Below are 16,387 nucleotides of genomic sequence, written 5' to 3' on the forward strand. Positions count from 1 at the left end.
GGCTTCAAGTAGGTTCGCTTTATTTGGCACTTCGTTTAAGATTAAATCTAAAACCCCGCTCAAGGGCTGTCGGGACCGGTTGAGTCGCCTTCGGCCACGAGACGAGAGGGAGCGAGCGACGGCCGGGAGCGGCGAGAGCGAAAGCTCGTGCCCCCCACACTGCTGCTCAAAATTACGCGCCCTTGTGGCGCGAACATTCTCCCCCCCCTTGCGCACGCAAGACCTCTCACGTTAGGCCTCTCGGCATGCTCCGGAGACGGTCCATCCGAAGACGGTGCTCTGGGCGACGGGCAATCCCTCGTCCAATTTCAGGAACCCCGGTTGGATCAGCTTGGGATACAAATCCGATCCCAACACGAGGGAAATTGTCGCTGGGCGATGGAACAATGGGTCAGCGAGACGGATATCATCAAATTTCGCCCGGGTGGCGTCGCTCAGAGTCCGTGTAGGGGTTCGGATCTTGAGGCTGGGATCGAGCCTCAAAATCACTTCCAGGCTGAAACTGCCGGTCCGGGACCGGATGGTCGCCGAGCAGACCTGGTCTTCTCCTACGTCCACGGTGGGTAGTCTATACGCCGCCGCCAGCGACTGGTCAATCGAGCTGACCGCCATGCACGGGTCAATCATGGCCCCCATCTCGAAGGTCGTCTTCCCGGTATCAAGCACGACGCAGGCCGTCGGGAGCACATGAACGACTTTCTGGTGCAGCAACGCTGCCACCGACGAGGATGGAGTGGAGGCCGCAGGACGGGTTGCCTCGATTGCTGGCGACGGAGACCTGGAGACGGTCATCACGGACGGCCGCGGCTCCCTCGCCTGACGCGGAGCCGGCGGGCGCGAAGTGCGTTTCGAATGCGGTGCTGGTGGCGAGGAACACGGCGGCTTTTCGCGCAGATGCAGCAGTGTATGGTGGCCCTCGCCACACTTTTTGCAGCCCTCTATGCTGCGACACGTTCCTTCTGAATGATGGTGGGCGAGGCAGTTCGAGCAGTACTTGTTTATCAGTACTGCTCGAAGGCGCTTTTCAGTGCTCAGTTTTATAAACCTCTTGCATTTCCGAAGAGGATGGATTCCCCGGCAGACTCGGCAGCGGTAGGAATTCATACCTCGTGAACGTCTGCTGTCCAAGGTTTCGGCGGTTCGAGGACGCGGCACCATGATGTCGATTTGTTCTGCGGGGAAACGAAAAAGAAAAACTTTAATGGGAGTCGGTCATGTCATCGTTGGATACGTAGGGGACTTTACTCTCCCCAGGAAGGTGGATGACCTTGTGGACGGGCCGTTTTATTGTGCCGCGCGCCGTACGGATCTCCACCACTCGAACTCGGCCGTCGGCGCCCGGACAAACCGAAACGATTCTCCCGAGCCGCCACTCGTTCGGTGGCAGATTGTCATCCTTGACGACTACCATATCGTCTATTTTCAGATTCGTGGTCGGAAATTGCCACTTGTTGCGTTTGTGGAGCTCTTTTAAATACTCCTCTTTCCATCGTGCACTAAACTGCTGGTGTTGGGCCTTCAAATGTTGCCATCGATTCAGTATCGATTTTGCTTCGCCTTTTATCTCGGGCTCAGCCGTGGAAAGCAACGGCCCTCCAATTAGGAAATGGCCTGGGGTGAGGGCCAGTAGATCGGATGGATCTTCGGACATGGGGGAGAGGGGTCTAGAATTGAGGCAAGCTTCGATCTTCGCAAGAAGCGTCGCTAGTTCCTCGAAGGTGTACTTGCGGGTAGCCGTGGATTTGTAGAAAAGGGCTTTGAAACTTTTCACCCCGGCTTCCCACAGACCCCCCATGTGTGGAGCCCCTGGTGGTATAAAACGCCACACTAGTCCTTGAGGACTGTATGCCGCATTTACGGACTCTTGGACAACCTGTAGGAAGTCCCTTGATAGCAAGGCTGCTGCCCCCACAAAGGTCTTGCCATTGTCCGAGTGGACTCGCTGAGGACAACCGCGCCTAGCTACGAAACGAGCAAAGGCTGCTAGGAATTTCTCGGTTGTAAGATCGGACGCGGGTTCCAAATGGATAGCCTTAGTAGCGAAACACACGAATACACACACGTATCCCTTGGTAACGAGACATGCTCTCCCGGTATAATTTTTTATTTCGAAGGGGCCAGCATAATCAATGCCCGTGTAGGTAAAGGGCCTGGAGAAGGAGACTCGGTCTCTCGGAAGGTCGCCCATCAGCTGTGTTTGGAGTCTTTTCTTATATATTGTGCACACTTTACACGGATTCACCACAGCTTTCACAAGATTCTTGATCTTCGGAATCCAATACTTTGAACGGATCAGGCGCACAATCAATTGACTGCCGCCGTGGAGCGTGACCTGGTGAGTCAACTGAATGAGAAGGCGGGCCAGCCTACAGTCGTAGGGCAGAAGGATCTGATGTCGCTCATCGTACTGCAGGGCTTTTGACGCCGTGACGCGCCCACATGCCCTTAGAAGACCGTGTCGGTCAATGAACGGATACAAGTTTACAATTGAAGATGCCACTGGAAGGGGCCGTTTCTCTCGCAAACACTTGTACTCTTGGCCGTATGCTCTACGCTGCGCAATGGAGATCAGCGCTCGTTCTGCCTCTCGAATTTCTTCACTCGTGAGTCGTGAAGTGGGCGAAATTGAGCCCTGGCGGCAGCGCTTAAAGAATCGTAGAACATACGCCAGGACTCGCAACGCTTTGTCCAGCTTCGAGAAGCGTTCTAGAAACTCGTCAGAGGGGGCCTTACAAAAATGCACCTTGACCGCCCGCTGCTCTAGCTCTGTGCTCGGATGCACATCGCTCTGCACTGGCCATAGCTCTTGTGGCCCTTGCAACCACTCCGGTCCATGCCACCACAGTTGACTGTCCGCTAGCTCGTGTAGGGACACGCCTCGACTAGCTAAATCGGCGGAGTTCTGTTCGGATCGAACGTGTGCCCAGCAGTCGACTGGTATCGCCTGGGTGATCTTGGCAACTCTGTTGGCCACAAACGTGGTCCAGTTGCACGCAGGCTTTCGCAACCAGGCCAGCACGATCGTGGAATCGGTCCAGCAGCGTACGTCGGAGCTGGCAGTCGGCATATGTGGAAGAATCGTTGCCACCATGTCGGTCAACAGAACGGCACCGCAAAGCTCTAGCCTGGAAAGGGACACGGTCTTTACTGGAGCGACTCGTGTCTTGGCTGTAAGGAGGTGTGCGAAGGTTTCGTGCCCAAACTCGACGCGCACGTAAATAGCCGCTCCAAAAGCCTTTTGGGACGCATCGCAGAAGCCATGGTACTCAACTTTTATGTCGGGCTGGTACCGGACCCATCTCGGAACCCGGATCTGGCTGAGGTCGGAATACTCCAGGAGGAACGATCGCCACCTCTGACTCATTTCGCTAGGAAGCGTATCGTCCCAGCCCAGATCTTGCAGCCAAATTTCTTGCATGAAGATCTTGGAGCGCACTATGAACGGAGCGAGCCATCCGGCTGGATCAAACAACCTCGCAATTTGGGATAACACCTCGCGCTTGGTGTAGGAGGTTTCCAGTGCTATTCCTGGAGGGACGAAATAAAATTCATCGGACCTGGCCTTCCAACGAATACCGAGGGTCTTGGCCGTACTTTCGGCATCGATGTCGAGGAACTCGCTATGAAGAATGTGCTCGACTGGAATATTCTCCAAAATGGACCTGTGGTTGGCAGTCCACTTCCTTAATGGGAAACCCGCGGAGTTAAGAGCCTCTTGCAACTCTTGGATTGAGATTTGGGCTTCCTTAAGGGAGTTTGCTCCTGCCAAGACGTCATCGACGTACATGTTTTGATTAAGAATTCGACTGGCTTTTGGAAATAGCCCTTGGACATCCTCTGCCAGCTTTTTTAGCACTCGAATGGCGAGGAAGGGCGCGCAGTTGACCCCGAAGGTAACCGTTTGCAGCTCGAAGTCTCGGATATCCCCTTCCTTATTTCGGAACAGAATCCTTTGAAATGGCGTATGCTTCGGATCGACCCAGATTTGACGGTACATTTTTGTGATGTCTGCACTAAATACGTATTGAAAGTACCGCCACTTCAAAATCTGGATAGTTAAATCGGATTGCAGGACTGGGCCAGCATGAAGAATATCATTTAAGCTGGTTCCATTTGCAGACGGACTGGAGGCGTTAAATACAACGCGAAGCTTTGTCGTGGTGCTCTCGGGCTTCAGTACTGCATGATGTGGAAGGTAATAGGTAGGAGAACTATGAGTCGGTGAAACTTCCTTCATATGACCCAGATCCAGATATTCCTGAATCACGCTGTCATATTGCTCTTTTAGGGAAAAGTCTCTTTTTAAACGATTCTCGTTTCGAAGAAACTGAGCCAACGCAATGGACCTTGAATATCCCAGATTGGGTCCGGAGTTTTCAGGGTCGCAGAATGGGAGCGTGACCACGTACCTCCCGCTTGCGTCTCTTTTCGTAGTTTGAATAAAATTAGTCTCACAATAAGACTCCGACTCTCCTACCATCTTCATTGGAAGATCCTCCACCTCCCAGAACTTGCTGAGATGGGTGTCCAATGCATCATTATGATCATGGCGAACCTGAGTCGTGAAGGATGCGACTCGGCTGGCCTGAATACTGGAGATCGGCCCCGTTAGCACCCACCCAAAGATGGTCTCTTGGCCTAGAAGTGAGCCGCATATATCTCTTTGCGTGCCACCCGTCATCACTGACGGTAGAATATCGGCCCCGATTAGGATGTCGATCTGGGCACTTTCAAAGAACCGGGGGTCCGCCCATTGAAGATCGGGCAGGTTCTTCAAGGAATCTTTTGAAACTGGGTGTGACGGCAATTTGCCCGATAATTCCGGAAGGACATAGGCTACGGTGTCTAATTGTAGCCCCGGTTTGGTAGGGGAGCGGATTGCGAAATTGCAAAGTTTCGTGGACTTTCCCGAAACCGAATGATTTAGCCCGGAGACTTGCGTCTGGATGTTGCGGAATGGCAACTTAATAACCTTGAAGAGACGCTCGGAAATGAACGTCGCCTCTGATCCCGAGTCGATTAAGGCTCGTGCTCGGTAATTAGTTCCCAAGTGGCACACGTCGATAATCGCCGTGCCCAGTAGAACGGCTGTAGTGCCGGAGGCGAAGTAATTTTGCACCGTTGATGTGCTCGCAGAGGCATTGCTGCTGGAGGGTCTTGAGGACGTAGGGGGCGAGGTGGAACTCGCATGGTCGGAACTTGAGGGGCCGCGATGCAGAAGCGTATGATGCCTCCCCTTGCATGTGAAACAACTGTAGGGGCTTGAGCAATCACGAAGCTGATGGCCTCTCGCGAAACAATTCAGACAGAGCTGCTTCTTTTTTATGTACCCGGATCGCGCATCGACGGACATTTGAAGAAAGCGCGGGCACAATCTTACAGGATGATTCTCCTTGGAGCATAAGTCACACCCTCTCTGTTTGGTGCTGACTTTTGTCTCGAAGGATTGAAGCTTTTTCGGAAATGTCTGCGATGGCTTCATATCATCGATGGCCTCTAATGTCCGATACCTCTCACTCAGAAAAGTATTCATTTCTTCCCAAGCTGGTATCTCGGATTTTGAAGTGAGGGACTGTTCCCATAAGGACAGGGTGGCCTTTGGTAATTTGCTTGCGCACAGGAAAACCAGTAGACAATCCCAGTTTTCTGTGGAGATTTGGGAGTGTGCTAGCGCTGTTAAACACCCCTGAATCGTGGACTGGAGCTCCTTTAGAGCATGTCCCGACTCTTGAAAAATGGAACTCAAGTTGAAAAGGAGCTTGAGTTGGCTGTTGACTAGGAGTCGCTTGTTCTGGAACCGGTCTTGAAGAGCTTCCCACGCTGAAGCGAAGCCGTCATTTGTCAGCGGGGATTTTGCGACAATGGTCTTTGCTTCGCCACTAGTCTTCGTGAGAAGATGAAACAGCTTCTCGACCGGAGTCAGCCTGGGGTTATTAACATAGACGGCCGTGAACAGGTCCCTGAAAGTGGGCCATCGGAGGTAGTCCCCGTTGAAAACTTCCGTATCACACGGAGGTAGACGACAACCGGACGAAAGTTGGGGTTGAGAGGGAGCTGGAACAGTAAGAGGCGTCACCCTTTCTAGGGTCTCACTAATTTGTGCTGCACATGCCTCATATACCGAGTAGCAATAATCATATTTTGATTGCAGCATCGGCAATGTGCTGAGGGATCCTTCTAGGGCAATTAAGTCGGAGCAGGTCTCATATTCCTTCTCGACTTTTTCCCATAAGGCTCGCACCTGTTGGAGGCGTACTTGTAGCGTATGCGAGGACGGTGTCGCTTGAGTGTTTATCTTTGCCTCAAAGAGGCTTACGCGATCGCTGACCGCAATAAACTTGTGCAAAGCTGCGGTTGTTGCCGTTGGCTGGTCGGATGATGCCATTTTTTTGCTGACCGCGCGTGTCACCCTTAGGAATTCACTCCCGGAAGTGGAGGGGATCTCAGGCTTAACTGCTAGAGACGATTCGCTGGATGCTTTTGCCAATGGATGTGAAATTACAATCTGGGGAGTGGTCCTTGAACTTGGCGACGGAAGCTCCCTTCCTGGAGATCCCGACACGACGGTTCTTCCTTTCGGACTGACTGACTTGGGTGTTGGCCTAGCGCGAGGCGGTACTGGAGTGGATGGGGTGGCTTTGGACTCCTTTCCTGGTGCAGATGTCGATTTCGACTTTCCCTCTATGGGCATGCTCAATTAGGGCCTGACGAAATCGAGACCGCCTAACTGACGCACCGCTCAACCAGAATACAAAAAAAAAAACGCTGCGACAAGGTCTGGACTAGGATGCACAACCCAGTCTGAATCTCAATTCGAAAACAAAAATGAAACTCCGCCCTCACTGGTACAATAGTAAACAAAAAACAAAAGAACCCAATAAATTAGCAAAAAAATAGCTGAAATGCGGCTACCAGTGATAGCTAAAGCAGATAATCACAAAAATATCTCTCTAGCTTGAACAAATGTGATACATATAAAAAACAACAATCAAACAAAAAAAAACTTCAGCTTTCTTTTTTTTTTTATACAAGCAATTAGCTAGAAACCCAAAAAGAATTAGCCAAATGAGAGAAGGATTGCTCTCTTATTTTTTTTTTAAATAAATAAAAAAAAAAATAGTAGCAGACACTCGGCTAAAAAAAACGGTGGGAATCGGCTACAATAGCTCAACAAACCAAACTAGGGACAGAGACTGTTTCGCCAAGCTAAGGAGTAAGCTGTAGGCCTATTAAGCGGTACTTGAGAATTGCTTCCAGCTGTCAGCCTCGATTTTAACTTCCGGAATACGACGGATGATCGCAGAAGGGATGTGAACACGAAGACAGAAAAAAAAAAAAAAATAAACGAAAGAAACCAAAAAAATATCCAAAAAAATCGCCAAACTAGCTGGAAAAACCAGCTATAAAATAGCTAACGCGTGTGTAGCTCGTTATGCAGCAATTAAGAAAAGTAAAAAATAAAATTTGGATAATTTTTAAATCCTTGTTCACGAAATTTATTTTTTTAAATTGTAGGTGGCCGATTTTATCTCGTCGGCACTGTTCGGCTGTGGACGGTATAAGTGCAGGTGCTTGTACACGCTCTAGGCACAAAGAGGAGACGAAAAGAAATGACAAATAATCACTTGATATGCCCTTATGCGGGCGTGTGTATATATGTATGTATGTAATTGGAGATCGATGCTCAGCGCAGAATAGCGCGAAGCTCGCCCAATATATATGTATGTATGTATGTAGATAATTAAAGAGATTGATGCTCAGCGCAGAATAGCGCGAAGCTTGCCCAATATATATGTATGTATGTAAATAATTATAGAGATCAATGCTCAGCGCAGAATAGCGCGACGCTTGCCCAATATATGTATATATGTATGTGGACTTATTATAATTATTTTTTTTAATAATGTTTGTGCAAATGTGTTTTTGTGTATATATATCTTTATTATTTTTCGTATTGTCTATTAAAAAAAAAATAGGATTATATTTTTTTTGAATGGTGTGTGTGTGTGTGTATATATATATCTATATTATTTTTCGTATTGTCTATTAAAAAATAGGATTATATTTTTTTTTTAATGTGTGTGTGTATATATATTTCGTATTGTATATTAAAAAATAGGATTATATTTTTTTGAATGTGTGTGTGTGTATATATATCTATATTATTTTCCGTATTGTCTATTAAAAAATAGGATTATATTTTTTTTTTAATGTGTGTGTGTGTGTGTGTGTATATATATTTCGTATTGTATATTAAAAAATAGGATTATATTTTTTTGAATGTGTGTGTGTGTGTGTGTGTGTATATATATATTTCGTATTGTATATTAAAAAATTAGGATTATATTTTGTGCATGTGTGTGTGTGTGTATATATATTTCGTATTGTATATTAAAAAAATTAAGGTTATTTCTTGTGCATGTGTGTGTGTGTGTATATATATATATTTCGTATTGTATATTAAAAATTGGGGTTAAGTGCAGTTTTATTGACGGACACTGGTACTTATGTGTGTGAATAGGCCTCTGGATTAAATAATATATATATATATATTTATATGTACATATATGTATATACATATGCTTGGAACAGCGGATCACAGTGAAACGAAGTAGGGGGCCGATATTGGCAAGCGCTTAAGCACTTAGAAAAGTAGAAAATTCACTGTGGCTGGGCATATGTGTGTAGGTATGCACTTGGATGTATATATATATATATATATATATATATCTATTTGGCACTTTTCACTTTGGTCGGAATCGGATGGAAAGAAAAAAAAAACGCCGTTGGAAAAGGAATATGGCGACCACGGACGAATGGACTTTGGAAGGCGAGTCGTACTTATCTTTGGAAAAATCCGCAATGGGGCACTGGTGGGATCAGGATAGATCCGGCGATCGAAGGACCATGAAATGACGTGGGCGGATGGTGTCCAAAAGATTCTTCAGCCTTCGTTAGCCACTAATTCCTCCGTGTACGGTTGTATGGGTTGGCTCCGTGTTGTTGTTGGTGTTGTCCCACGTTTTGTCTCTTGCACAGTAAAACGCGATTAGTTGGCTTCAAGTAGGTTCGCTTTATTTGGCACTTCGTTTAAGATTAAATCTAAAACCCCGCTCAAGGGCTGTCGGGACCGGTTGAGTCGCCTTCGGCCACGAGACGAGAGGGAGCGAGCGACGGCCGGGAGCGGCGAGAGCGAAAGCTCGTGCCTCCCACACTGCTGCTCAAAATTACGCGCCCTTGTGGCGCGAACAATCTTATTACTTCTAATGGAGGTTGTAAATTCCCAAAACTATCGAAGTAAAACGAGTGTGTTCCCTTCTTATAATAGGCTATCCAATGCGTTCTTCTGTCGAGTCTGCTAAACTTATTATTCCACATTCAGAATGAGGAATGAGAAGGCACCTCCGACTATATAAAGTATATATATTCTTGATCAGGATCAACAGCCGAGTCGATCTAGCCATGTCCGTCTGTCCGTTTCTACGCAAACTAGTCTCTCAGTTTTGAAGCTATCTGAATGAAACTTTCTAGTTAGCCTTCTATATACTCTCACTCGTATATATGTCGGAACGGGCCGGATCGGACGACTATATCATATAGCTGCCATAGGAATGATCGGAAAATTTTTACAAACAAATTTTTAACTTTTTCAGTTTTCAATAGAATTAGATCCAATTTGAGATATAGCCATTTTACTATACTCTACAATTTTGCAAACAATTTTATGAAAATCTGATTACTATATCATAAAGCTCCCATAGGAACGATCGAGAAATTAATACAATTAAATTTATAACTTTTTCAGTTTTCAGCTGATATCAAATTTGAGGTATAGCCATTTTATATTAGTTTTAAATTTTGTGTCAAATTTCATGAAAATCGGACGACGATATCATATAGGTGCCATACAAACGATCGTTTGATGTAGAGGAAAAATGCAAATCAGTGAATGTAAAACTGCAAATATAATATGTATAGGTGAATGAAATGAAAGCAGGTATTACTTCATTGATTTTTAACAAAAATATATAAGATTTATATTGTTTGGATTCCTATTCATAGAAGTTCTATCTGCAAGGGTATATAAACTTCTGCGTGTCGAAGTTAGCTTCCTTTCTTGTTTTGATTGTTTTTGTTGTTTGATATTATTATTTTTTGAAAACTACCCAAAAAACACCAATTTTAGGGACTGCTATTACTCGTGGAATTACAAAATTTTTCCTACACCCCATAGAGTAACTTTTTTAATGCAGAGCGAGCCACTTTTACTGCATTCAAGTCAAGAGGCTTATTCTTTCGCAATTCGATTGTTGCCTTTCTGATGATAGAAGCAAGAGTTTTTTTTACAACTTTCTTTTTCTGCTGCTTTCTTCGCATTACAAATTTTTTCTTTAGCTTCATCGCGTTGGTCACAAAATATGATGCAGCTCTTTCACTAATACTGCTATTCAATGCTTTTACACGATCCCAAGCTCTAGCAATTAAGATGGAGCCTGCTTTATGTCGTTCAGTCAAGTCCTTGCTATTTGAATACGCTATGTCGTGTTCCCGAATCCCGATATCCATTATTCAAAGCGGATTACTTTCCCATTTTCACCAGATCAGCCTGCCATAACGAATTTATTCTCTTTGTTATAACCCTCCGACGTAGAAAATGTTTGCGCGCAGGAGCGTGTAATTCATTAATAATTCCTCGCCCACTCATTATCAGATAAAAGACTATCAAATTATTTAGAAAATCTTATTTATTCAATAATAGTTGAGACAACAACCTCAAGTCTCTCTAATCGATCTTCAATATCTGCAGTTTTCTCATCAGGAATACTAACAATTAAATCTTGTTGATGTGAAATAATAGAATCCCTCAGCATCTTTACAGACTTGTCGACATACTCCTTGTTGGCTATATCTATAGCTTCTTTGGGAATCCCGTAATTTTTACACGTTGAATATTAAAATTACACTCTGTATCAGTATCGATTGCCGCAAGACCATCAAATTTGTCTTCTTGAAATTTTGTAATCAATGAAGTTAACGATACTCTCAACTCATGAATAGCTTTATCAACATATTCTTTGATGACGATGTCTGCGGTTTCTTTTGGGAAGCCACCATTTTTCATACTCCTTGTTTGTATATTAAAGTTTCCATCAGTATCTAGAGTCCCGTCTCAGTTTTCTCATATCGTTTTAAATTATTAGTGTTCTGCTTTTCATGAATATAACGTCCAAACTTGTGAACGGTAAAGATGAGTATAATCTCATTTGAATATTACAACATAAATATATACTAATTAGATTATAATTTTGGCCTCTCGGAGCTCTTCAATTATCGATGTAATTTCGTTTGCGTGATTTGTATTTACAGTGTATCTGATCTAATAAACAGACCTGGTATTAACAAGTCTGATAAACAGACCTGGTTGTGAGACCTGATCTGATAAACCGACCTGTTAATACCAGGTCTGTGTATTAGATCAGATCAGGTCTTTCAACCGGGTATGTTTATCAGGCCTGTTAATACCAGGACTGTTAATCAGATATGTTGATACCAGGTCTATTTATCAGATCAGATCAGGTCTCACAACCAGGTCTGTTTATCAGACCTGATAATACCACACCTCTTTGTATATATACTTATGACTAATAAATTATTTCTCAGTGCATTCGAATTTATATTCGAATTTAAATATTTTCAAATTACATCACAATGAACCAAAATATTTTATCACAATTAAAAAATCTCAAAATGCTTTAAAACAAAAGGTTTCAGAGTTAAAACAATTTAAGACCCAGAGTATTACGGGTTTGGAAGAAACATTTACACCTATAACTGATCTATTAAATGAACTTGTTAATACTAATAAAAAGTGCATTTTGCATTAATAATTGAGACAACAACCACAAGTCTCTCTAATCAATCTTCAATATTTGCAGTTTTTACATTAGGAATACTAAAATTTAGTTCTTGTTCATGTGAAATAATCGAATCCCTCAGCCTCTTTACAGACTTGTCGACATATTCCTTGTTGGACATAAATATAGCTTCTTTGGGAATCCCGTCATTTTTTTCACGTTGAATATTAAAATTACCCTCTGTATTTCTTATACGCCTTTTTTGTACATTACAGTTTCCAACAGCATCTATGTAGGTAGAGTCCCATCTCAATTTTCTCATATCGTTTAAAATGATTAGTGTTCTGCTTTTCATGTATATAACGTCCAAACTTGTCAACGGCCATGATGAGTATAATCTCATTCGAATATTGCAACAAAAATATCTATAAATATAAAAATGCTCTGTTCGTGTCTACATCCTTCATAGACTTGAAAAGTTCTGAACCGTTTAAGCCCAAATTTTTACACAACATGCGTTGAGGTTCCAGCTCGGTTATTGTCTACTTTTGATGTTGATAGCTTATTTGCGTTTGCGAATATATCAGTTTTTTTTCGCGTTTCCCCGTGCCCCTACTGCTGCGCCCTCTACAGGTAGCCAGCTGAATCAAAGCATTTTCTGTCAAACATTCAAATTATATTGAAAGAAAAAATTGGAGATACAAATTTTATTTTTTTGTTCAGGTTCAGTAAGAAACGAAGTCATGCCACCAAAGAAGTCGAGATTGGGTCGTCGTATTCGCAATACAGAAGCAAAAAGACGTAAGATTACGAATATGACTGACGAAGAATGGGCCTCCATCCGAGAGACGCGGCTGCGCGATGAACTTTTTCATACAGGTTAATGGTTCGGAGGACCGATTGCAATCATATATTGAAATGTCGTCAGTTGTTTCATCAGTACATTGTCGATATGTATGCAAAAATTGAAACAGAACGTTTGCTGTTCCTCCGATTGAATCAGAAGAAACTTCGGTCCGAGGAATATATCCATTTGCGGGATGCTGTGATGAATGACCGTAATACAACCAACGTTGGAAAGCTCACGATTTTGCCATCCTCATACATAGGTAGTCCACGCCAAATGCATGAATATGCTCAAGATGCCCAGGCATATGTTCGTTGCTACGGCCGTCCAGACATATTTATCACCTTCACATGCAATCTAGCTTGGGACGAGATAGTGCAGCTGTTATTTCCTGGACAATCGTATATTGATAGGCATGACATCACATCCCGTGTTTTCAGACAAAAGCTCAAGTCACTGATGGATTTCATTGTGAAACATGGAGTTTTTGGATCTGTGCAGTGCTGGATGTATTCAGTAGAATGGCAGAAGAGAGGATTGCCGCATGCGCACATACTGATTTGGCTATATGATAAAATTACTCCAGACGAAATTGACGATGTTATATGCGCTGAGATTCCATGGGCCGAGGTTGATACGGATTTGCATGAAGTTGTCATCAAGAACATGATCCATGGCCCTTGTGGTACCCTCAACCCATGTTCACCATGAATGGTAGACGGGAAGTGTTCCAAGCGATATCCTCGAGCATTTACAGCCAACACCGTAACAGGGGACGATGGATATCCTCTGTATAGGAGACGGTCAACTGAAGATGGAGGAACTTCGCCAACTTTAAACATGAGAATTGGTGATATTGAGGTAGACAATCGTTGGGTGGTTCCATACTCACCACTATTGTCAAAATCATACAAAGCGCACATAACGTAGAATATTGCAATTCCGTGAAATCGATTAAATATATCTGCAAGTACGTGAATAAAGGCAGCGATATGGCAGTTTTTGGTGTTCAGGCAGAAAATGGTGACAGCAATGCAGTACGAGTTGTCGATGAAATATCTCAATACCAGGCTGGAAGATACATAAGCAGCAACGAGGCTGCATGGAGAATTTGTTCGTTCCCCATTCATAAACGCTATCCAGATTTAGTTCACTTGGCAGTCCATTTGGAGAATGGTCAACGTGTCTATTTCACAGAAAGAAATGTGCAAGAAAGAGTCCTGAATCCGCCTACGACAACTCTGACTGTCTTCTTCACCTTATGCCAGGAAGATGATTTTGCCGGAACCTTGATGTATTCAGCAGTGCCCTCTTAACCACAATATGCCACAGAGAAACGTGGCAGGGTACAGCTAGTATACTAATAAGATTATAATTTTGGCCTCTCGGAGCTCTTGAATTATCGATGTAATTTCGTTTGTTTGATTTGTATTTCCAACTGTTTCCGAAGCTATTAAATGTTTAAGTCGTTCCACTAACTCATTCGGATCATTTAAGTATACATAATTAGGTTTATTTCTCTCAAGTGTCATGAAACCAGACCCGGTTACGTTTTCGTTATCGCGTTTGGGTGTAGACTTGGTGAAGGGTAAATGAGCTAAAAGTGGTTTGATAATTTGAGAATATTGAAGTGCTCTCGTTCCTTTCACTTGTCCGTTTGGTAGAAAATTTCTTCGGTAGTCATTAGTTTTTAGTAAAATTTCTCTATATAGCTCCAGATCATCTGTATCATAATTTTTTTGAAGATGATGGAATATTAAAGAATATAATCCGCTAGTGAGATGCCAGTTTTGTCCATTATCAAACAATTATTTGATACATTTAATTAATTATTCCCCAACATTAATTGACCAGAGTCATTTTTGTATGGTCCATATGTTGTATCCAAAATATGATCTCGTGCTATTTCACTAACATTACAATTTTTTGAACTCTCTTCAAGCACTGGTGGTGGAGATCTCATCAATGGTGATGTATGTGGGGAGTTTTGAGTTGTGTAAGCAGTCTCTTGGTTTGATAACACATGTGATGATTAATGTGAGTGATGAACAGGTGGTGAGAATGAAGAATCATTATCTATAGCTGACTGAGAATAAAATTGATCGTTCTCGTCAACCTCATCTCCACCAGAAATATTATCATAATCATCATCACTTTTTATACCCTTGCAGGGTATTATAATTTCAGTCAGAAGTTTGCAACGCAGTGAAGGAGGCACCTCCGACTATATAAAGTATATATATTCTTGATCAGGATCAACAGCCGAGTCGATCTAGCCATGTCCGTCTGTCCGTTTCTACGCAAACTAGTCTCTCAGTTTTGAAGCTATCTGAATGAAACTTTCTAGTTAGCCTTCTATATACTCTCACTCGTATATATGTCGGAACGGGCCGGATCGGACGACTATATCATATAGCTGCCATAGGAATGATCGGAAAATTTTTACAAACAAATTTTTAACTTTTTCAGTTTTCAATAGAATTAGATCCAATTTGAGATATAGCCATTTTACTATACTCTACAATTTTGCAAACAATTTTATGAAAATCTGATTACTATATCATAAAGCTCCCATAGGAACGATCGAGAAATTAATACAATTAAATTTATAACTTTTTCAGTTTTCAGCTGATATCAAATTTGAGGTATAGCCATTTTATATTAGTTTTAAATTTTGTGTCAAATTTCATGAAAATCGGACGACGATATCATATAGGTGCCATACAAACGATCGTTTGATGTAGAGGAAAAATGCAAATCTGTGAATGTAAAACTGCAAATATAATATGTATAGGTGAATGAAATGAAAGCAGGTATTACTTCATTGATTTTTAACAAAAATATATAAGATTTATATTGTTTGGATTCCTATTCATAGAATTTCTATCTGCAAGGGTATATAAACTTCTGCGTGTCGAAGTTAGCTTCCTTTCTTGTTTTGATTGTTTTTGTTGTTTGATATTATTATTTTTTGAAAATTACCCACAGCGCTAAGGGCTATTAAAATAGGTACCAATGGTAAAAAAAACACCAATTTTAGGGACTGCTATTACTCGTGGAATTACAAAATTTTTCCTACACCCCATAGAGTAATTTTTTTAATGCAGAGCGAGCCACTTTTACTGCATTCAAGTCAAGAGGCTTATTCTTTCGCAATTCGATTGTTGCCTTTCTGATGATAGAAGCAAGAGTTTTTTTTACAACTTTCTTTTTCTGCTGCTTTCTTCGCATTACAAATTTTTTCTTTAGCTTCATCGCGTTGGTCACAAAATATGATGCAGCTCTTTCACTAATACTGCTATTCAATGCTTTTACACGATCCCAAGCTCTAGCAATTAAGATGGAGCCTGCTGTATGTCGTTCAGTCAAGTCCTTGCTATTTGAATACGCTATGTCGTGTTCCCGAAAAGCCTCATCTAAACCGTTGATCCCCCGGTCACCACGAAGTAATCATTTCTCAAGGTTTGTGCTAGGTCCTCAGTAATTGTAGCCAGGTATACGAGCCTCAAAGGGTAAAGTACTTATTAAATTATTTATGAGACTATTACCCTGTTTCACATTTGATTTATGACTGATTATAAAAATGTTTCCCCATTTTATATCAACATCAATTAAAGAATGATTATCCTTGAATGAAGCACTGATCTCCAAAAAATGGGTGGTGTATATGGTGAAATTAATCATT

At 42.8% G+C, this 16,387-nt stretch overlaps 1 protein-coding gene across 1 annotated transcript; it reads right to left on the reverse strand.

Annotated features, from left to right (window-relative positions):
* On the reverse strand, window positions 1-9,541 carry LOC147644884 (uncharacterized). The gene has a single exon (XM_086839433.1). The coding sequence runs from the start codon at window positions 6,689-6,691 to the stop codon at window positions 1,199-1,201; it is 5,493 nt and encodes a 1,830-aa protein (XP_086695559.1). The 5' UTR covers window positions 6,692-9,541; the 3' UTR covers window positions 1-1,198.
* Between the last annotated feature and the right edge of the window lie 6,846 nt (window positions 9,542-16,387).

This window comes from Drosophila serrata, unplaced genomic scaffold (assembly GCF_035046125.1).
Source record: "Drosophila serrata isolate PLE 108 unplaced genomic scaffold, ASM3504612v1 contig_74, whole genome shotgun sequence".
Taxonomy (NCBI): domain Eukaryota; kingdom Metazoa; phylum Arthropoda; class Insecta; order Diptera; family Drosophilidae; genus Drosophila; species Drosophila serrata.

Coding starts and splice junctions, on each gene's coding strand:
- LOC147644884 (XM_086839433.1), bottom strand. CDS start 6,691: ATGCCCATAGAGGGAAAGTCGAAATCGACATCTGCACCAGGAAAGGAG.